This window comes from Crocodylus siamensis, chromosome 1, assembly GCF_052110815.1.
Source record: "Crocodylus siamensis isolate JL-2025a chromosome 1, ASM5211081v1, whole genome shotgun sequence".
In the NCBI taxonomy this organism is placed as follows: domain Eukaryota; kingdom Metazoa; phylum Chordata; order Crocodylia; family Crocodylidae; genus Crocodylus; species Crocodylus siamensis.
Genome location: NC_143395.1, coordinates 39585381 through 39609266, shown reverse-complemented (window position 1 = coordinate 39609266; position 23886 = coordinate 39585381). Strand labels below are relative to the sequence as shown.

The following is a 23886-nucleotide window of genomic DNA, read 5'->3' as shown; positions in this document are numbered from 1 at the left end:
GGACATTGTCTCCACTCTGGATGACTGGGCCCCCACACAGTTGGCCCTGCATGGCTGGCCCTGGAGGGCAGTCAGCAGCACCTGGATGGCTCACAGAAGGGTGGGCACAGCCAGGGAGTCAGAGCCATGTGGCTGTGGTGCTTCACCATGATCCTGCAAAGAGAAAGAGGTGGGGAGTGAGCAGCAGGAGAAAGCAAGTGCTGCCCCTGATGGGATCACAGGCCTAGATAAGGGGTGCTGCAACCTGCAGCCCTTTGTAGCACTCACCTGTGGCCAAGCAGCAGCTCTGGAGCAGGACAGACCTGGCAAACACAGCCTGTGGGTTGTCCAGGGGGCACATGGGGTCTGCTGGGCTCCACCAGCAAGCCCAGGCTCCTGCAGGCTCCTGGAGTGTGTGCTCCACAGAAGAAAATGGCTGCAGGCTTTTCTGCCATGCAGCCAGACAGCAACCCAGCCGAGCAGCAGTGGCGGGGGGCCAAGTAGGAGCCCTGGGGCTGGGCTCTAGCTTGCCCCCTAGTGGCTGGGCAGACCCAGCTGGGAGGCTCTCATGTTACTATGGAGTAATGCATCTACACATGCATTACTGAGCAGTAACAAACCTGGTATAAATTTAATACCTGCATTATGCAGCTATCAAATTTATGCCCAAGTTTGTGTAAGTTGCCATAGTTACTTTGCAATACAAGCATGCATGTGTAGACATGCACCTGCACTGCACAGTATTTTGGTTAACCACACAGTAAACAAGCACTTGTAGATTCACCCACACACTAAAAGAAAAGCCATTATTGTTGTTCTTGTTTTTATTTTGGGCTTTGTTTGGTTTTAGATTTCTATTTATAAGGGGGCTTTCATCTTCAAGAAGGTGATGATGCTGCATACCCAAGTTGAATAAGAGTCTATTATTTAAAGATATTTGATAATAATTTTAAAACATTCTTTAATACTTGTTTAATGATATGTAGACATGTTATTATGCATGTCTCAGCTAACACGGCTTTCCATATTATGCAAATGAGAAACAGGTTGTCATCAGCTGACTGTAGAAGATATAGAGAAACCAAAGAGGAACAGATGGAGCCATGGTGACAGTGTCAATTTGATAAAGCACTACTTCCTAGCTAAAGGTTCCATGAATTGGCTAAAGGAAGTTAATTTTGTGGACTTTTTCTTTTATTAATAAAGGTTGGCTGTGCTTCTTATTAAAAGCAGAATATTTTTCCTTGTGTCATTTGGAAAGAATGATTCAGGAAGTGATAACTGAAGAAATGTTGGACTACAAAACTGGCAATATCTGAAGGCAATATTACTCTCCAAAAAAGCACTATTGCTGCAGCTGTCTATATGAAATAACCTGAATAACAGCAGGAAAAGAATGAAAGCAGTGAGAGTAGCCTGATAGAGAAAATCTTGGAATACACTGATCAGATTAGTGGTAGTATGTCCTGGGTCTTCTCAATATGTAGACAAGAAATATCTTAGGTAAGTCATATCAAATATTAATAAATGCCTAGAAGGGATAAATGTTAAAGAAAGAGCAACTTGTTGCAAAAACTGTATGAATATGCTATCTTTGTAGAAGAAGCAGAATTGGGAATCTTTGTGAGAAAGATGGTAAATCTCTGAAAAAGAAAAGGCATCACTGGGAGACTTGAATCCAACCCATGGTTAGACAAAAGGAAGGTGAGATAAAAGGAGAGAAACTGAAAAGTAGATCAATAATCAAGGACTTTAAGGAGGAAAAACACACCCCAGTATTTCATACTGAAACACTGAAGAAGTTGAAAAGGAATTAATAGATTTAATAGAAGCTATTAATAGGTCAAGAAATATGTAATGAAAGAAAAAATTATATTATATTCTCAGATAAAAAAAAAGGTAGAAAACTATCCGAGGAAATTGTTTAGGCAGTTGGTGGAGAAGGGTTAGAAGGATATAGAAATATACAACCAGTTCTTGCAAATAGATACGGGGAAGGAAGTATGATTGTAGTGATGCAATTAATTAAAGTTAAATTCAAATCACAAATGAGGATGTCCAAAGAAGACTGAAAAAAAATCTAAATGGGAAGCACTGGGATTGGATGGAATTCACAACTCTTGATTAAAAAAGTTAACAAACTTTCATGTTCAGGCCAGAGGATACCTATAAAAAAAAAGTATGAAAAATAATGTATGAATGTATGAAAAAGGTAAGAAGAACAATATTCATAAAAAAGTTAATAAAAACACATAGAAAAGGAAACAGCTGATGCAAAAAGGGTAAAATCTAAAACCTGCTTTCCTATGATCTGGAAATCCTTTACTAGAGTTGTCAATACAAAAACGGTCAAGCATGTTGAAATTAATGATAACTTATCAAGAGATGAAAGGATGTGTAACTGAGGTGAAGTACCACACGAAACTATACTGATGGATGTATATAAAGGACATATGGTTGTGTTTCGTACAAATGCATTATGAGTGTTTGAAGTAGTAGGAAAAATATGGACTGTGCTTCAAATATAAGAGTATAGGTTGACTCTGCTTTTTTGCAAGTGCTCTTTGTTATATCCTTGTTTCTGTTGCAATCAGAGATGTAGTGAGCTCTTATAGTGTCTTGGCAGAGTGCCAACCACTGTAGAGTGGGGAGGAAGAGGAATTGTACGTGCTGCAGTTCTATTTGCACTCAGCTAGTAGCTGCTTCTGCAACTAAGGAGCAAGCTTACCACATACCAGCTAGAGCAGGAACACCGTAATACCCCTCCCTCTCCGCCAAAAACAGATCTGTACAGTAAAATTCAGGATTAATTTATTATATTATATTATATTATATTATATTATCAGGATTAATTTATTATATTTATTATATTATAATAAATATACAGCACTTTAGCTTAAAATTAATCCTTGTTAAATGAGATATTATATTTTCAGTGATGCATTTTGCAGCACTTTAGCAACCTACAGGGCTTTAAATAACTTTTGTCCATTGGTCAAATTTCTGACCAGTGAAGAAGCCGCAGGAGGCTGTGGAACACCCCCTGCATTCTAGCCTGGAAAGTGCCGGGAGGTTCAAAGGTCTCCCCCATCAAACACTGCATTTCTGTCATGTTTAAGAGTACTGTAACTTCATAGTGTTATTAAATGTGCTCTAAATTACATGAGGACTCTGTATAGAAGCCAAGGCAGCCCTGTGTCTAGTAGTGTATAGATGGGAGGACTGAGTGGAATATCACTGTCTTTCAGGATTTTTGTCATGGGAGGCACAGCTCCTCCCCCAGTAGCATATGTGGGGGAAGAGGGGAGTGAAAAGGGTACCAGGGGCAGGCCCTGATGAGCCTGTGCCACAGGACTGCTGCAACTGGTATGCCGTGTTCAGCCATAGGGCTGCCAGCTACTATAGCTAGGCTGCACTTGTCAAAGGAAACTCTCTTGAGGGGAGCATTCTAGTCTCCCTGGTTAATCAGGTGCCCCCTGTAAATCAGCACCCATGGTGGGTACCCTGCCCTAGTTGTGCAAGTTTCTGCACTACAGGGTGTGTCTACAAGAGATATTTATTGTGCGGTTGACTAATTAACTATGCAGTAGATGTTGCACATCTATACATGGGCCCCTATTAGGCTGGCATAAACTAATTTACTCTGCAGTGTGGTACTATAAGTATTATTGTCCTGTGCAGTAAAAAACTCCACAGCAGCGCATGTGTAGATACTGCTCTGGCTGGTTGGGGCATGAGGGTACTGCAGTGCAGAGGCTGACTGCTGGCTACCACCACAATAAAGCCCCTTTGTACCTCAGCTAACCCCTCTATAGCACACTGAGTTGTGGGGAGAAGCCCTGAACTGGCAGGCTGACCCCAGGCCCCACTACCAGTCGGGGTGCTCCAATTTGGCTCAGTGCACATTCAAACAGTGTGCCCAGAAGCAATAAGCTCTGGAGTTTATTCATGCTCATTAAGTGCATGTGTAGACATACCCTCCAAGACCTACAAAAACGCTATTTACTGACTAAACATGAGAGGCTTATTTCATAATTTATGTATGGACAACCTGGAAACATATATCACAATAACAGAGATTAATTTAATGATTAAAACAGTACAAAATCATTCAAGGAGAAATATAAAAGTGTATGTGTTGTACAAGTGTGTATTTTTAAAGCTCAAAAACTGAACTGTACATCTGTCACAGAGAATAGAAATGGATAATAGAAGGCAACAATAGTATTGGACATAAAAAATATTTGAAAAAAAACAGTAGTCAACAAGAATTATACAATAATTGTGTGATAATTCTGCAATTATGCAATATTGCCTCATAATTATTATGCATAATAATAAACATATTAAGGGCTCCAATACAGAAATTCAGTTTGTGAAACTGATCAAGTTTGGTCTAAGGGAGCTGGAGAAGAGGACTGAAAAAAGATATTTTCTGTAAACCTCCTGAACATGAAGTCATATACAGATAGGTTTTATGTTGCTAGAAAGGACAGAGGAGCAGTTGAGGCTATTCACTGAAGAACAGCAGCACAGTACGGTAACAAACTGTATCAGGGTTGTATTACCTGGATTCTGGAACCAAGTTGTAGAAAAAGAGAGTATAAAATCAACAGTGTTCAAGAACTATGTGCTATAAAACCAAATGTTATGGCTAAGAAGGAAAAAGGGAAAATGTTTTAGCAAGATTTTGGTTCTCTTTTTGCTGAATTTTTTTTAATGAAAATGCAAGAAAAGATTGATACACAATATAAATTATGGAAGGAGAATTTCAGTCATGAAATGTTTACATGGTTTTTTTGTTGTGTCTTGAGAACTTCTGGGGTGGATATCACAATAGCATTGTATTTGCTTATCAGAAATTTGCTTTATTAAATCCCTGCACCATATGTGTAACCCTTCTGTTGGGCACCAGTCAGCAGCAATAAGGGCCAGATTCAATTTTGGGATACTAAGTATATTCTAAATATATTTTAAATATAGTTTACCTTGGTTTGAGTTCCCACCCAGACCACCTGGGAAACCCCCTCCTTGCAAGCAGTGTAAACACAGAGGATAAATTTATTACAGAAAAACGAAGGCAAAGAAAACAAAGAACAACACTAAATACAATTGTAAACACTACCAACTAGAAGGCATAGTTCATAGATTCATGTGCTTCACCCCTTTGCAGGCAGTCTGGGATTTGGGGCTCACCCAAAAGGCCATTCCAAGAGCTTGCACTCTTGTACCTGTCCTTCAGCAATGGGCTGGAGAGTGGGGCTTCACTGGAGAGTCTTTTGAGCTGCTCCTTGGGTTCACTTGGCTGTGGAAAGCTGCTAGAGAGCATAGGTCCACCTGTGTTGTAAGGGGGTACTTGTTGCTCCCTGCAAAGCTGCAGGGCAATCTTCTGCTTCAATGTGGTGGCCTTGAGGGGTTAACTGTGGCTTTTGTCAGTGTGCTGCACTTCTAATTTTCTAGTCCCGGTCTCATCTCTGCTGAGCAGAAACGGCAAAAAAACCCAAAAGCCAGTGTAGTTATGAGCATGTGCATAAATATGGCATTAGTGTTTCTGAATCCCATGAAATAATTTGCTTGTGTCATTTAATTCACATCCATATTGAATGCAGAAAGGAAGATTTATATATTACAAAGGCTATAGGAAAACCATTAATTAGCTTTGAAAAAAATTGTTCAAGAATATCTTCTTCATCTTTACTATTGTATTTTTACTTTTTTGTGAGCATTAGATTCTGCAATTGTTGGATAATCACTTTTATTTCAAGTTCTTGTTTTGACAACTGTGGGTGCATCAACATGTGGTGCTACATCATCATAGCAACATGCTCCCTTGTTATAGCATGTTATTACAGTAACATAGTGGCTAAAAATAACTATGCATGGTGCAGTATGGACTGTTACTGTGCCATCATTTAGTACTTCCAAAACAATGGCTTAGTAGGGGCACGTGTAGGTGCGCTCAGAATTTTCTAGTTTTCACTAGGTGTTCTGTGAAAGAGCAGAACATCCCTCTTCTCTGTAATTATGACACACAGAACACATCTACATGTTCATTAATTAACTGGAATTATGTCACATTAAGGTTAGTACCTGTAAAAACAGGTGCTAACATAATGTGCTGCAATAGGCACTGCTGCATAGTAGCACAGATGAATGCTTTTTGTGTGTTGCTTAATACACATTTGATTAAATCTACTGTTCATTAGCATGGATTTTGCCTGCTATGCTAATGAGCAATAGAATTAATCCAATGTGCATTAAGTGTTTCTTGTAGATACACTCACAAACAAGTATACATTATTTATCTGTATTTCCTACGTAATATTTTTTACATGGCCCTTTAGCAAAAGTGTGATCTTTGTTGTCATTTGTGGAATTATCTATCTTTAATGTACAAAGGCTGTAAATTAATAATATCTATAATATTTAAATTTATTATTTGAAACCTGTATTTGTGTTTGATTAGTAGTATCTTAATTATACTAATTAGTTTGTGTTATTAATTACATTTACCTGTCAAATACCTTTACAGCTCTTGAATATATGAACCCAAATATTAATTATCTGTTATTGTTAGTGTAGTTTTAGCACTACAAAGAGCTTCATTCTGTTGGAGTTGTTTCATTTATTATGCTTTCTTCTATAAAGAATGTTTGATTATGTCTTCTGTAATATAACATTTGTTTGTTAATCCTTTTTGCTTTTTCTTGGTAATCTGAAAAATGATTTTTGGCTAGTTTAATAGGTTAAGAAAAAATATTGTCCTTTGCAAAAGGTAGGACTTTTACAACTTGTTGACAAATGATGAACCCTAACGTCTGTGGTGCAGTTAATAAATATGCAAGTGTAAACTGTTGTTCTGATTACTATAGTTTGGTTCTCTAATAGGTGCAGTCATTATACAGCATAATTGGTGGAGGTAATCAACACGTTAAAAATTTGCTAGTCAAACAAATTTAAACTAACTTTGTTATATGTCCTTCAAAATTAATAACATTTCAAAGCTTGCTATACCTTTCTAGAACATTAGTAGTGTAATACTGAGCATCTCTATATAGTGCCTGTAGTTTCACATGCATATTCAATACTTGGTGTGCCACATAACCTGACTTTACTGATAATGGCACTGCAGTTGCAATATCCCTTACTAGGTTACACAAAGAGTATTATAGAAATTTGCTTAGAAGAAAGCTAACACTAGGTGTGTTAACATACTCTCATTTTAAAAAAGCACTTCAAAACCAAGAATCCTTGCTGCAAGTAAGTTTACCTATAGTAGGCCACCCAAATTCAAGTTTTTTGAATATTTTTCTCATTAAATATTTGTGGATCGCATGAGAAATTTTAACAACTGCTTTAACAGATAGCCTAGCTGGACAGTGCAGGGGCTGGACACAGCTGGGACAGGGACAGAAGCAGTGACAGCGGCCATGGATGGTGGGGAGTAAGTGCAAGGAAGGGGAACACCCCTACCCTTTGCTGCTGCTGCAGCCACTATCAAAGCTTAGATCCAACTAGGCTTAGATCCATGCAGCCTAGCTGGAGTGAGTAGGAGCAGCCCTGAAGTTTTCACCACCCCTGAGATAGCGGTGGAAGGTGCAGCGACAGGCAGTGGAGGTGAGGGAAGAGAAGGAGAGGGAACGTGCTTCTGAGCCATGAGGGGAAGGGAGCAAATATTCTCACCTAATGTGAGGGCTTTTAAAAAAGTCATCAGATGCTCTTGTGGCACAGTCCAGTCCAAGACAGAGGTACAGCTGCATAATTGCACCCACTCTGGATTTGCCCCAATGGGGTTATATGTGAGACAGCTCTAAGGTGCTGTCTTTTCAAAACAGAGAGGAAAAAAGCTTCAAATGTGGATGCAAATATTACAGATGAATAGCGTGCCACTTATTAGCCTGATTTTCATTGGTGCTGAGTAGGTGAATTAAGGGTATATTGTATCCTTCAGCTTTTCAAATGGACTATTGCTTTCAGTCCCTCTTCCTTGTAAAGACTTGATCTTCCTGCACCATGTTCCCACTACAGCTAACTCAGTTGTTTCCAATGAGATAATCTAAATAGACTCTTCTTTTCTCATTGACATGGTGTTATTAGTCCAGTTATTAGTAGAGATCCCAGCTGTTCGGTTTTAATCTATCCTAGAAAATTTTAAGAGATTTTTCTTAATTAACTCTTATTTTGAGAGATGACTAAACAGTTAAAATCTATTTCTCTTTTCTTCCAGCTTATGAGTTACAGAACTGCCCAGATCCTCCTCCTTTTTTAAATGGATATATTGTCAATTTGGACTACAGCGTTGGTCAGTCAGTATCATTTGAGTGCTATCCTGGGTATGTTCTGATAGGTCAGCCTGTTCTCACTTGCCAACATGGAATCAACAGGAACTGGAACTATCATTTCCCCAGATGTGAAGGTAACATTACGATGGTGTTAGAACTTGTGCTGCTCTTTATTTGTATCCATACAATGTACCTTTTCCCAAAGAATGACCTTTATCAGCTGTTGTGCTGAAAGTATTGTATGAATAAAGGTGATGGTGGCAGAGGTTACAGTCAAAATATTAATGTTAGCTTTGTCATCTTTTTTGCAGCAACTATAGTATGCTCATTTAGGGTCAGATATTGCTGCCACTGAAGTAAGTGGAAGTTTTACTAATGAAAGGCACAGCTGTAATGGGCCCTCAGCAACAGTTGCTAGGTTGTTCAATGAATTTTGTGCTCCCTTTTGAATCTGAGCTTCTGTTTCTTTGGATTCCCTTGTGGAATATGCACTGCAATGCAATAATCGTTTCTCAGTACAACTTTCATCTTAACTTTCATCTAAAAGATGAAAGAACAGAAGGAAGAACATCTGACTTTTATTTTGACTTTCAAAAGGCCTTTGACAAAGTCCCTCACAAGATGCTACTAAAGAAACAAAGTTGTCATGGTCTGAGAATGAAAGTATTGTATGAATAAGAAACTTGTTAAGGAGGCAGAACAAAAAGAACAGAAATAAATGGCCATTTTTTATCATAGCAAAATAGTGAAGGATACAAGTTTCCATAGCAGGATCTGTATTTAATATGTTTGGAAAGGTAGCTAAGCTGAGAGGTGATGAACTTTGTAGATGACTTTTTTTTAGGTTAGTCAAGCTGGAGATGACCAAGAAACAAGAAGGATCCAGTCAAGCGGGGAAAGGCCAGGTACAGACAGTACACTTATACCAGTCTCAATGATCAGAAGTTGATCGAAACCTGTAACCATACAGAAGTTCAGCACACGTAGACTGGTCTAAAAATGGTGGAACCTGGTCTAAGATAAACTTTCTTAATGTGAACTCAGATCTAATCAATATAGATTAGACCAATGAATCAAACTTCTGTACCATATTCTCTACCAATTCAAGTTAAGTCAATGTCCTTCAGCATCCCAGCCTCCTTTGTGACTCCCCACTAACACTCCCTCCCCCCTGCTAGCACCTGGCCCCTGCTTGACTGCTCCAGCCAAGCACCCAGTGTGCCCTGCCTCCAAGTTCTCCTAGACCTGAGCCAGTAGTGTCCCTTTTTCCAACCTCACCCTCTGCCTCCAGTCACCTGCCAGGCACAGGCAGAGAAGGCCGGGGGGTGGGGGGGGAGGGAGGAGAAAGACAGACAGTGTCTGTGTCTACTGCACAATCCATGGGATCTGGGGATGCAAGTCCCTGGGCCATGCCCCTATACTACATCATGAAGCACCCCACAATATACACATAGACTTGAAACTGAGTCCAGAAGAACCCCTGTGCTCAGCAGAGCACAACAGAATCTGGCTGCCATACATCCAGTCAGGGACTCCTATGCCCTTGTGCTGGGGCACAGCCTCAAAACATAGCTTCCTACTCAAGCTGTCTTGTGTCTTCCCCTGGTTGCAGGTGGTATTAGTCCAGTAGAGAGAAAACTAGACCAATTTGTGGACCAGTTGTCCGATGTAGTATGGCAATTCCTGTGTTCCTAAATTGTGAACTAAACACACTGAATAAGGCTTTCAGTTTCCTGAGTAGGATAGTGTAATAATTGTTGAATTGCAAGTAGACGGTAGCCTATGAGAGAGAGGCAGGGAGGGACTGAGAGAGAGAGTTACATGCATGCTTGTGTTGTTTGTGAAGGAAATCTTATATTTGTACTTTATTATATCTTTTAAAATCAATAGTCTGTGAACTCAGCCAAGTACATTTTGAGACTAGCTAATACAAATGGCAACACACAAGAAAACTGAGAAAGACAAAATCAGGACTAAAATGGAATTTAGGAATTACTAAAAAAAATGCCCTGCTAGTATCAACACAGCGAAGAATGCAGGGGGAACAGGAATCTAATTTGCATTGTTTCTACATACAAAGAAATGAAACATTTTAATTATTTTTATAATTGATGATGATTTGTATTATTTATATTATTAATATTTGTATTTTCCCGGTGCTTGTGGTTGGGCTGTCATAGAGGCCCCATTTTGCTATGTGATGTAAAAACAAAGTACCGAATAGTCCCTTTTCTGAAGAGTGTAGCATCTAAACTGAAAAAAGTGTTGTGGGGAGTGGCTCTGGCTCTCTCACGCACACTTGTGCAGGTAGATACCTACAGTGATGTCTTTTTGGACTTTGAGGATAAACACAATGTGATGGCTCAAAACCTGTGGCATAGTCCTTTGGACTCACCATTCTTTAGACACATGAATAACAATATGGTGGGAAGGATATTTTCCCAAGAATAGCCTGGTTTCTAATTCAATCTAAATGCCTAATATGACATAGGGAGCAAATACAAAATGAAAGTTAGAACAAAAAGCAGTGTTTGTTATCTGTCCCTTCTATCACTGGGTGAGACCAAGGAGAATATTGCAAAAAGAGAGAATGTCTACTACAGACTTGAAGGCATATAGGAAAAGGGGTGAATGATTACTGCTGTGTTTCACTGGAGAGAGAATATTTGTAATTGCATATATACAATGGATATAATAGCATATAACCCCTATTTTAAATTTTTTAGATTCTGGACAGATGACTTAGTACAATGCCTGTATTATGTCCTATCAAATATTTTTTCTTATGTTTTGGCAAATGTTAGCATAATAGAATCTAGAAGATGTATCATCCAAGAAAAAAGCTCAAAGCTCAGGTACATCAAATAGAAAAAAGAAAGCTAAAAATAATACTTGCCTTAATAAAAAGTCATGAAACCATGTGACAAAATGTATTTACCTGCCACACCTCTAACAAAATGGAGACACTTAAATTCAAAGAAATTAATTGTTAAATATGTTCTAAATTTAATGCTGCCTGCATAATAATAAATTCAAACATATTATCCATATCAAGTAAATATAAATTCCCATACATTTAATCAAAAGAGGAAATTCTGAACTCATATAACACCCACAACATATATATTATATACATGTTAATATATGTATGTTATGTATGGATAGATCTTTAGTTTTTTTGTTTTAATGAAATGTATGGGAATTTCTATTTTCTTGATGTATATTGTTTGTGTATATGATGTGGATATTGAGTTTAGCTAATATATTTAAAATGTCTTTTTCATAGACATATAGTTGCATATAGTTCTTTATGAAATGCATAAAACACTCTTAATTTTTTAATAATATTATATGTATATGTAGATTTGCATTTCAGCCAGAACAATATTCTAATAATGTACGCACACAAATTTTAGTGTTTTGTATTCAGAAAAAATGTGGGATTTACTTTGTTTTTGTAACCTAACTGATATAAGAATATTTATTTCAAACAGTAAAGTGGCTTATGACATTCCATATACAGAGTAATATGCTAGTATGTTAGAGATAGTGTACAATTTGTAATATTCTCAGCTATGCATTTCCTTGCTGCTAAGTGTATGGATTTTTAAAGGAATGTGAAAGACAGTCACAATATTTCTTGGTAATTTTAGCTGGTTCCTTAAATGAAGGAAATAAAGTGCATTCAAAGAATATAGTTATGAGGATTTTGATTCCTTTATTAGCATTCATAAAAAACAAAGTAATGTCTTGGTTTAAAATAAATGTTTTTAAATATATTTAAAATAGATTTTAATATTCTTGTACTTAAAATTGCCATTAAAAGGAGCTGTTTCTAGTGGGATTCTATAGGGATCTGTTCTTGGTACAGTGTTAGTCAACATCTTTATCAGTGATTTGTAGGAAAATATAAAACCACTGCTGGTAAAGTTAGCAGATGATGCAAATATTGTGGCGTGAGAAATAATGTTAGGAACTGTTCAGTTATACTAAAAGATCCAGACTATCTAATAACCTGAAGGAAAAGATTTAGAAAACTAAATGCAAAGCTATATAGCATTGAAAACTATGTATCCTGGAAAACAGTGAATGTAAAAAAGGCTTGAATCACATATTTTCTACATACAAGGCTGTGGTGAAAGAAGTGAATGCATTCTTGGATGTATAAAAATAGCAATGTCAGGTGGGTTTAAGAAGGGGGCATTATCTTTGTATAGAGTGTCGGTGACACAATTACAGAACTAGCTGAGAAATTTCAAAAGGGTTTGGAAGAGATGATTTGATATCTGGAAAATATCCTTATATTAGAAGTTTAAGAGGATCAGTCAACCTAGTTTGCCAACCAGACATAAATTAGATGACATGCTTGAACTTTGTAAGTACTTGTCCAGACATACCGGATGTGTCCAGACAAGTGAGCACATGCCTGTTGTGGTGCCTCAGAGAAGTTTGAGATGCCACAGGAGACATGCTAAGATTGAAAAAATGTTCTTTCCACTGAATATTAGCAGCATGGGCTCTAAGTTTGACACCAAGAAATCCCAGTATCAAAATAACAAACAAACCCACACTGAAAAAAAAATGGTGCAAGGCACACTCCAGAGACAGCCAGAGGCTGGATCCTCCAAAGAGAAGCTCTGGCACCCAGCCAGAACATCTCTATGGCTGTTCCATGCCCCTGCTGCTTCCAGCACCATGCATGGGGGCTGCACACCCTCAAACTGAGCCGGGTCCTGTTTCCATTTGCCTGGCATGCCGTTGAGCCTGGTTGGCCCAATGTGAGCAGGACCTGGCCCAGCTCAAGGGTGCGTGTCTTCTGCATATGGTGCCAGGACCCCAGCTGACAGCAAAAATCAGCACAGTTCTGCCTGAGGGCATGCACCTGGTGGCATGTGTAGACACCAGGGATCCCTTCCAGGAGCGGGCGCGAGTGCCTCAATGGCCACCATTGCTGCTGTTGCTGTTGTGGGGGGGGGGGGACTGTGTGCTGTGGGGGCGGCAGTGTGCTGCGTGGGGGGGCTGTGCAGGGGGGACAGGTAGGGTTTCCCCCCCGAGCAATCCTCCCTTCCCCCACACAGTTCTCCCACACCTACAAACTCTCCCACAATCCACCCACAAACCCCACAACCCACCCACAAGCCCCACAACCCCAAACCACCCCACACAAAACCCCACCCACAAACCCCAGACCCACAAACCCCACATCACCCCAAGTGCCTGCACAAGCCCCCCTGTCCCCTAGAGCAGTCTGTGCAGGGGAAGGCCAGTTTGGAAGGGAAGGGGCTTGCCTAGCCCAGTCCCTGAGCCACAGTTGAGGGCTTCCCAGGAACAGCATGGGGATCATTGGGGCCTGGTCACAGGCACAGGGAATGGAACAGCAAGTTTAGAGCCACAAAGCAGTGGGTGAGACACCTGAAGCTGAACTCATGTCCTGGTGCTGGGAGGGAATTAGTGGGGACAGGCAGGGATTGCAGGTCAGGAGTGAGGGGTACTGGTGGGGCTGTGAGTTGGGAGTGAGGGGCAGGGGCAGAGAACCAACATCTCAGTGCTGCTCATTGCCCCACATCCTGGTGAGCAAAGGAGGCAGGGGCAGCTCTGATGTTTCTATGACAAGAAAAACCAAAAGTGAATGCCAAAGGGTATAAATAATTTGATTATGATAAAGGAGGCACTGGTAGGCTTCCAAATTTCTTTAAACTTCTAAATATCTCAATAAACCATTGCCCAACTTATCTCTCTCTATATAGTGGCATTTCATTTTAATTTCAAAAGAATCTGGATTTTGAATATTTTAATGAAAGAATTTGGGTTTCTTATGAGAGAATTTGCCATTTTTAAACAGGGAATACCAGGATCTCTACTAGTTGAGGCAAGGGACAGGGCCTGGGAAGAGGAGCCTGCCCAGGGCCAGCGTTGGGGACCCAGCTAGAGGGCACATGAGTTGGCTGACTTCCTGGCCATTTGGGGCCAGGAGGGCATGCATTGACAGTTGAAAGTGGGCCACTGCAAGAAGCACATATTCTGAGTGATAGCTGCCCAGATGGCAGAGTGAGGACACCAGAAGACATTACAACAGTGCCACCCAAAGGCCAACTGTCCAGCTATGACCCACTGGCACCTGGCCCAGAGTTGCAGGCAGATCTGTTACAGTGCCCATACCACAGTTGTGGCCGTGCTGTCCCCATCTGAATCTGGCAGGCATGCAGCGATGAGACCACAGGTCCAAGGGGCCAGATGCTGCCACAGGTAGCCACAGGCCACAGCTAGGCACCAGTCCCTATTACCGGACTGCTGCAGTGGGTAGAGGATGTTATAATAGCCAGCTAGGTCTCTTTGGAAGAAGCTGCCCAAGGAGAAGATATTTGATGATAAAGGTTCTCTATTCTTATAGAAAAAGTCAGAACAGGATCTAGATTTTTACTAAGTGATCTTGGTTTTCTGATGGTACTTGCAGGAGGTTGCTTTAAATCCATTTTAAGGATTGTGATGGGTGTAATGAAGAAGGCAGTACCTTGGGCATGTAGGGCCCAAGCCATTTAGGACTTACAGCTTATAGCTTGTAGAATGTTGTAGCTTAAGTAGAACATATAGACTTGGTGCAGCAATTAGTGGGTAAAATTCTATAGTACAGGAAATCAAACCAGATGATCATAATAGTTCCTTCTGGCCTTAAAACTTAAGAATATAGGCTCTCACTCATGGCTTTCCCACTGTGATGTAATAATGCTTAAATAGTATCTATGTCATAGACATAAATGTGATATTCCAGGCACGGTGCTAATTATAGCTTATTTATGCATTATAAATCTTGTAGCCTGTTTTTAGAAAATGTTGCAGTTCATTAGGGTGTCTGCTGTATGTCAAATATTATATGTCTTATTATCTTTCATAACTACACTGAAAGAAAACATGTAAAATGGGTATTGAAAGATCAAGAATTTTTTTTGACTTCTCATTTTGCGTGACCTGCAGTTATCCAGCTCTAGCTTAAGGAATAAAAAGAAAGTGAAGATGCCATATACATCTTTCTATATCCATTTTGAGCTTCCACATAATACAGAATCCATAAATTTCAGTTGTATTGCACAAATATTTGGGTGATTTCTTTAACTAATAGACTATAAGATATATTTCCATTTATTTCTCTCTCTCTCTACAGAAAGTGATTACAATATAACTACTGTAGCTGTTTGAACTGAAGTATGAAGTGATGCTCAATGGGGGAAAACAATTTCTTTTCTGAAGTCTTACAATTAATGCAAATTTTCCCCTAGGTTCTGCATATATAGATATATATATTTTTCCTAGAAAATTTGACATCACCTACAGTTTCTTTCACAGAGGATTGAATGTTCTGTTAAAAGTTTCCTAATAGTATTACCAAATCCAGCTACTGAATAGAGGTATTGAAAAAGTTATCAGGTTCTAATCTGATCTTGCCTATATCCCACAGTGGGCAACGGTATCCAGAATCAGTCTTTTAAAAAAAATTCTTTCCTCTTGTTCTTTATTTTGCAAGAAATGCACTTCTGTTCCCTTCAGTGACATCTAAACTTTTCTAGTTGGGGAAACCACATAGGGATCTTATACTCATGTAATAATCCATATATGATAAGCCTGGAATGTGCAATGAAACACAAGTGGACCCTAAAACATCCTCAGATATATGTGATTTAATTCCAATGTGGTTTAATTCCAATATAGAAATAAAGTTAAATGAGATTATTATTATACTGGCTGAAAATGTTATTTTCTACAACAACTTTTAAAGGAGCATAAGAGAATGCAAATAGGAGTTTTATATCTAGGACTGGTTGAGGAAGCAAGACATTATAAGATCATATTCTAATAACAATCAAATCACATTTTATATATTTTTTGTAATCCTATGTATACTAGCAAACTGTTTGTGCCTATCAGACATTCACTATGCAAAGCCAAGTGTCTGTTACTTAATTTAATAATAAGAAAAATCTTTCCTATACGGGAACCATCTAATGTGTCAGAACATTGAAAGGATTTCAAGTTATAAAGAAGTTGAGTTTTAAAAAGAGGTGGCATACCTATGTTTAGAAGGAAATAACAAAAGCTTGTTCCTAAAAGTGGTGGGGCTGTTTCCAATTTATATGAAAACAAGAAAATAAAACCAAATTGCCACTTACTTGAGGCAGATGTACATAAGCCCCCCACTCAGTAAAACAGGTGAGAAAATGAGTTTCTTTTTTTTTCAGTGTTCCCCTTGCTTTTCAGTGTTCTATTAATTTCAAAGCAGATCTGATCAGTCATTACATTATGTTGCAATGCATATTACTTGTTGAAAGCAGCAATAATGCTAATATTTTACAGGAAAAAATGTAGAAACATTGTGTACCTGCAGTCTTTGTGCAATCTTTTTCCTGTTTGTCTTGAACTCATAATAAAATAGAATTATATTAGTAACATTGTAAAAGTGGTGGGGGGGGTGTATGTGTGTGTGTACTGAGAATAAAGGCAGTCTTCTCATGTCTTCTCGGGTATCAGTTGATGGAAACATCTATGCAACTAATTTTATTCTCTTCTCTCTACTTTCATGAGGATAAATTCTCTCCTCCCTTTTATCAGCCAACCAAGAAAATCATCTCATCTCCCAGGACGAAGTGCCAAAAGATGGCACTTTTATGATGACTTTCTTTTCAAAAGATGGAAATATTATAGGTGTGGGAGGTATGAAGAGGGAATCTGTAAAACTGGATTGCTTCAAAGAGCACTGGAAACTGTTGTGGGGGGAAGCTTGTGTTTCAGACACTTTGTTGGGAGCATAGCATCATGTGAATTAGTCCCTTTTTGGGTGTACTGATTCACTGAAACTATAGCAGACAGAGTATCCAGGAAAAAGTAGCAGGGAAATGTTTTGCTTAGAAACAGTAGCCTTTCAAGTAAAAAGTTTGAAAAGATTGTGGGAGAAACATGTTATAACCACAGGTGCCTGAATATTAGCTCTTCAGTTTATGAATACACACACACACACACACATACACATATAGTAGGGTTGGGTACATTTTTCTGTAATTAATTTGCTGAAAATTTAGTTCTGGATAAACTAAATTATCTATTAATTTAGATCACATTTAGCATATTATTGTCACTGAAATATAATGAAAAAATAGAAAAACAATTAATTTCAACATTTTTAGATTAAACATTTTAATGTTTTTAAATGGTTTAGCTGTTTAAGTATTTTTTTAAAGAGGGAGGGTAAAGAACAAATCAGTAAAATGATAGAAATTATTTCTAATGTCTTAGCCAAATTAAACTTGATCATTTTGTGTACTCTGTTGTATATAACTCCATTGTAGATTGAATTAGATTTTCCATTTGGGTGATATTCATGACAGTTATAGAACCAAAACAAGATCTATGGACTACATACATTTTAAAATAATTTGCGGTGACTTTCTATACAGTGAAAGAATTTTTATTTTTATATGCCACATGCCTAAAAGAGCTACTTGGTTCCTCTAAAAATGGTGGCTATACTTAATGTTGAGTATTGTAATAAAACTCTGTCCTTCCTAGGCTCCTAAGCAAAAATGTTTTTAGCTCACCAGTACCTTTACCTGAGACTCTTCTTTCTATTTAAGCTCCTAGTTTCAGTCTACATAGCTAGTGCCATACCATGGGTCAATCACTGTTGAACATGCTGTTTCTGCTTATGCTTATACTACTATTGGAACAGAATGGAGAGGAGGATATTTAAGGTGGTGGAGTGCATTTCACTGGTATTTTCTGACCCATGAAAATGAATGGTGGGCTCAGGGAAGCTCATTCAAAGTAAGATAGACTTGCCTATCATATATTCAATCATTACCATTTCACTGGTTACACACAGGAGTTTGTAGCACAGACAAAAATAATAGAATTACAGAATTAAATCATTATGCAGCCCTGGGATGACCAAAAATGGTGCCAAAACTACTGCACGAGGAAGGAGACCTTCACAGAGAAAAGTGAAGAGGTTGATCCAACCATCCAGTTCTCTTATTAACATATCCATAATCCCCTTACTCTCTGAAAACCTTACGTGGCTTGCTGAGAACACTCCAAACCTTAAGAGCCATTCAACCATCATTAGAAGCCCTACCCCAGATTTGTACAGATCTGTGAATAATCAGTTATCTATTGGCCCAAAATTTGTTTATGCTGTGGTAACAGAAACGTGTAGCACACTTAACACTGTGTTTTACCTGTGGCTGGTAGAGATAACCACAATATATTTTATAATAACAGTTCCTTCAAAAGAATAAGCTTTCTGAATTCTACAAGGGTCATCAGTGACACTCATGTGCCCATGTACTTTACATTCTGTTTAATTTGCCTATGGAATAACTCACCACCACGGTTTAATTCACCATTGTTCTGACTTCCCATCAGTGCTTCCCCTTACTATGTCTGATGATCAACTCTTGGATAATTCACCATTAGTCCATCTTGGTGTGGCAAATCAGCCAGTTTACCGTATTGCCTTCCATATGTCCCACACAATAATACTACTCCATCATTATGCAGGTTATGGTTGCCCAGAGAGGGAGGCTCATGATCACCAGTCTCAAAAGTATAGCAAAGGTGCATGATGACATAGTATCAACATGATTTGGCATTTACCTGTTTAGACTGTCAGGGGTCCTATTTCCTCCAAAAGTCATCAATAAGGTGTCTTTAACAACTGTTATTTTAGGAGATCCTGGGAAGCCCACTATCCCCAAATTAGGACAAATATTGCTTATTTTGTTTGACAGGACCCTGGAATTAGGAGAATAGTTCTCTCTTCTCAAGAGAATCACTTTATTGGAAAATTAACATATGTTTAACTAGGATTCAGATGATGTAATAATGGGAATGCAAAAACATGTATCTGGGAGAATGGGTAGAGGCTGGATCTCAGGATCTGTGGACCCCAGAAGTTCTTGTTAATTTTTCAGTTCCTAAGATCCTTCATTCTCCAAAATCCTCAAGTTTACAACCACAGATTTACAATAACCGAAGATGCATATCCATCTACATTTGATACAATAAATTGGAATGTCTTTGTTTCACTGAAAGTTTTTGAACTGAACTAGTTCTCTTTTGTCAATTAGTTGGGATTTATGCTTTTATGAAAGTTACATTTCTCGAATGAAGTTATGAAGTTATACTTCTCCTTTCTTTACCATGACAGAATGTTAAATGCCAGCACCGTTTTCTTGCTAACTTAGTTATCGTCATTATTGACAAGGCTGTTTTGTTTTTACAACCTGTCAAAGAAATTTAAAACAAATACACCTACAAAGGCTAAATTACACTTAATACATTTCATTGCATTAATGAAGCCTGCTAACATGTATATGACATGATATAGTATGTTAGGATTATTTAAGGCCTTCTTTTATAATGTATTTTTTCAGGCCTTGTACACTTTTTAAACTGATCTAGTCCAACTGGACATGTTAATTACTTTCTTTCCTTTGTAAGATGTTGTGTCTGTGAAGGTTAATTTTGTGATCACTCAGATACAAGCCTCTGCAGTCTTCTGCTTTAGCCACATTTAAGTTATAGAAGTTAGGGGGCTGAAAGGGACCTCTCAAGATCATTAGGTCTAGCCCCACTGCTCTTAAGCAGGAAAGAAAAGACTGCTGGGGTGAGATGACCCTTGCAAGGTGTGTGTCCAGTCATGTTTTGAAGATCTCCAGGGTAGGTGACTGTACCACCTCTGTGGGGAGTTTGTTTCAGACTCTGTACACTCAGACCATAACATTTTTCTTTATGTCCAGTCTGAAGTCATCTTCTAGCAGTTTATGTGCATTATTCCTTGTCTTTCCCTGGGGCACCTTGGTGAACAGACATGAGTGACTAGTGCCTCGTGAATCTGGGGGGGGGGCACCCGACGCTGCCAACCCTGTCAGGGTAGGCACCAGCCCTACCAACAGCATTAGTGTAGGCTGTTGGGGGGGGGCACCATCCCCATCAGGGAGGGCACATGCACCCCCGTGCACTGCCTACCAGTCACTTCAGTGAACAGATGCTCTCCCAGCCTGTGATATTATAGGCTGCTACCAAGTCCCCCCTAAGTCTTCTCTTTTCCAGGCTGAACAGTCCCATGTCCTTCAGCCTCTCCTCATGTCCTCTGCATGGCTGGCTCATGTTCATTCTGTGGTTGATCATGACCACCAAGTTTCTTTCAGTTGTGGTGCTAACTAGTGTAGCACTGCTAAACCTGTAAGTGTGTTGGGGATTATTTCTCCTCAGATGGAGCCCTTTACATTTCTCAGTGTTAAACATCATCAGGTTTTGATCTGCCCACTTTACAAGACTGTCCAGGTCAGCCTGTATTCCCAGTCTGTTCTTCAGTGTTACTGCACTTCCCCATAACTTGGTGTCATCAACAAATTTTGCCAGTATGCTTTTCACACCCTTATCCAAATCATTGACTTCTGTAGCTTAACCCAGCATTTCTGTTATTTAATTAAGTGTGTAGGTTTTAGTCATGTTGGTCTAAAGACATAGGCGGACAAGTTTCTTTGGATAAATCCAATATGTTGCATTAGATCAACTCAAATAGTTGGCAAAATTCTTCTTTGCAAGCTTTCAGGTACAAATACTCTTCATCAGGTTGACAAAGCATCTGCAGATGGTCTGTGCTCATCCTGAATGGAGTAATAAAGCAGCCAGAGATTAGTACCTATGCAAGAAAGCCAGTTAGTTACAAAGTAAATTGAGGTGATCAGTGGAAGAGACAGGTGGAAGTGGTGGGGAGAAGAGGAATGAATGTAGCTGTAGTCAATGGATAAGAGACAGAGGTGGGAGGGAAGGAATGAGAATATCTGGTAAAAAAATGGAGGGCTTACCTGGGGAGTGAGATGTTAGGCAGGTTATAATATGTCATAAATCAAAGTTCTATATTTAGTCCTTGATTTTTTTTTTAATCCAGTAGATTGATGAAGTGATGTTCATAGGCTCATCTGTGAAAGGTGTTTTGTAAATTCCCTTTGAGGATTAGAACAGAGAGATTGGAGAGGGAGTAATTTTCTTGTGAGAAATGTGCCCCTCCAGGTAATTGGATATTCTTGTCTTTGATAGATTTTCAGTGTATGTCATTTTGGTACACAGTTGTTGTTTGGTTTCTCCTGCATATTTTCCATGAGGGCATGTGGTGCACTAGAATTTAATTACAAATTTACAGAAAGAACATGCAATTCTTTTACAATGGAGGATACATATACAAGTTGGAGGCACTTATACCAAGGTCTCTAATGTGTTCATTACAGACTTGACTTCTCTTACTGCTATGGCTGATGGCCATAATGTCTTTGAATTCAGCATTCTCCCTCTTCATGTTCATTTCTACCTTTCTTCTCTGATAGTCAAGGTGTTCATTCTAATTTGTGCCAAAAGCTTCTTCCCAAATGCCTGAGTTGTGCCATGGTCCAACAGAGATAAATGGCACCGATGAGGAAATGAAATAAAATGTCTCGTTTGTCTATGTGAAAAAAGAAAAGAATCACTGCTGTCACATTCCAGGCCATTGGAAGAAAATATTTTGAAACGTGTAGAAACTCGGTATGCCTCTATTCCATCTTTTCACTTTGGCCTTTTCACAAACATTGTCTAATCACCTAACCAGACTGAAGATACTCTGTGATAAGAATGTCAGATATAATTATTTGAAAAAATAAATTTAAAAAATCTTGCACCTGGTTGTAGGGTAAACATTTTAGGGGATAATAAACATACTTGTTTTTAACAATAATGCAGGCTGGGAAGGACTTAGAGAATGTTAATATATCCGAAGTTCACAGTAAAAAAAAAAAAAAAGAAAGATTTTTTTTTCCCCCAGGATATTGGTAGTTCATCTCTCCATGCAAGCAATATATGGGTTTTTTTGTTTTCTAATGATTGGGTATCATACCAGAGAGTGGAGACAGGGCTATTAAATTATGAAATGTGTCTTGGGAACCTTCCAAGAATTTTACTGAGATTCCTGAGTTTCTGTTATATGACAGAATCTCAAATATCACCTGCAAGTGGTAGGGTGTGGAGCATGGGAGAATTTGGGAGATATCTAACAAGATGCTGAACTATAATGGTGAGGCTAGCTAACAGCAGAGCTGATTCTCACACAACCTGTACCATCCCTCCGTCTCAATACCTGAACAGCATTCTGGAAATGGATCAACCAGGTAGCTGAAAAATGATGTCCTCCAAGGACTTTTTCATTTAATGCAGCTGGCAGGGTTGATAATCAAGACTGCTGAGACAATTCAGTAATGTTATAAACTTATACGTATCTGATGATGTCACAATATTACAAAGAGTATAGTATGTACAGAAATGTAGTTATGGTTGCTAATTCACTTTAGCCCTAGATTCCTAGTCTTTTTCTTAATGTAATGTACAAATTTGTTAAGAATATATCGCTCGTAGGCTTCTTAGTTCCCACCGCCCACCACCTATTTTCATTCTGGCTTGAATCAACACTGTATTGGGACAGATGAAGAGGAGGACAAGAAATTGTCATGGTTTCTGCTCATAGTGAAAGCCAAAACCATCACATTGCTTCCATAATCTTCCAACTACCTTAATGTTGGTAGTTACAACATGAAAATTTCTCCCACATATGCCTGCATCATAACCATCATAATCATTATTTACTTATCCCTTGTGGCTCCAGCTCAATGTTTTTTATTCTCTAGACTGCTCCAAGCCCAATTCCCAAATTGATACTCATGATATGATCCCAAGATATGTCTACTACCACATTTAGGAGGATGCCTTGATCATACCAAACTACAATTAAACCATTTTCTTTAATAAGGCTTGTTGACTCAGGAAAGCCAAATTAAAAATAAAGAAAAGAAAAAGTATTTTGTCTGAAACCCCCCCCCCCGAAAATACCCCACAATTCATAAAATGATTAATGCTTTAAGAAGTTGTTAAAATTATTATTATTACCTTAGTGTAAAGCCACAAATAGTTTTAGAAAAAAAATATGACCAAAATGTAGCTTAAAGAATTCTACTCCTGAAACTACATCAGTAGCAGAAACACAGTAATCATTCAAGATGTCTAATGCTCCATGAACCATTAGAGACAGGAAACACTGTGAAAAGAAAAGACTAGATTTTCTGAACCAAACAGTTTATGCTTTGCTTAAATCTAGAGAGCAAGGGAACATTTTAAATGGATTAAAGTCACCTTCGCAGTGAATTAAAGCCTGGCAGAATCTGTCAGGTACCCTTGAACTGTTCTAGCAATTGCAAATGAGGCAAACGCAGAGGCTGGCAACCCTGCTTCATCCATGACCATGCATTACTTTACATTATTAATTATTAAATCAAGAGCAAGACTGTAAAAAAGGGGATAAGGCAGAATGCCGTGTTCATTGATTACATGAATTAAACATAGAGGTTCAGACACATCACTCATATAGACACACATAGATCATCATGCACATCATTACACACAGGCATACACACACACAAAACAACCATTTCATTTAGACATTATAGTGACCAGCAGCAGTTGTCCAATAATAGCACTGGGTGGCTGGCTCAGGCCTCATTGAGAGAAGATGAAGATAGTAGGCAGGGTGGTTATTATGAGAGAGATCCTG

The 23886-nt window shown here is 38.7% G+C and overlaps 1 protein-coding gene across 1 annotated transcript in view; it reads left to right on the top strand.

The window, feature by feature from the left end:
- Nucleotides 1–23886, top strand: part of CSMD1 (CUB and Sushi multiple domains 1) — a 2270760-nt gene that overhangs the window by 2028030 nt on the left and 218844 nt on the right. Inside the window, exon 42 of the mRNA XM_090033387.1 lies at nucleotides 8207–8395. Within this exon, the coding sequence (XP_089889513.1) occupies nucleotides 8207–8395 (189 nt within the window). The remainder of the gene's footprint in view (nucleotides 1–8206; nucleotides 8396–23886) is intronic.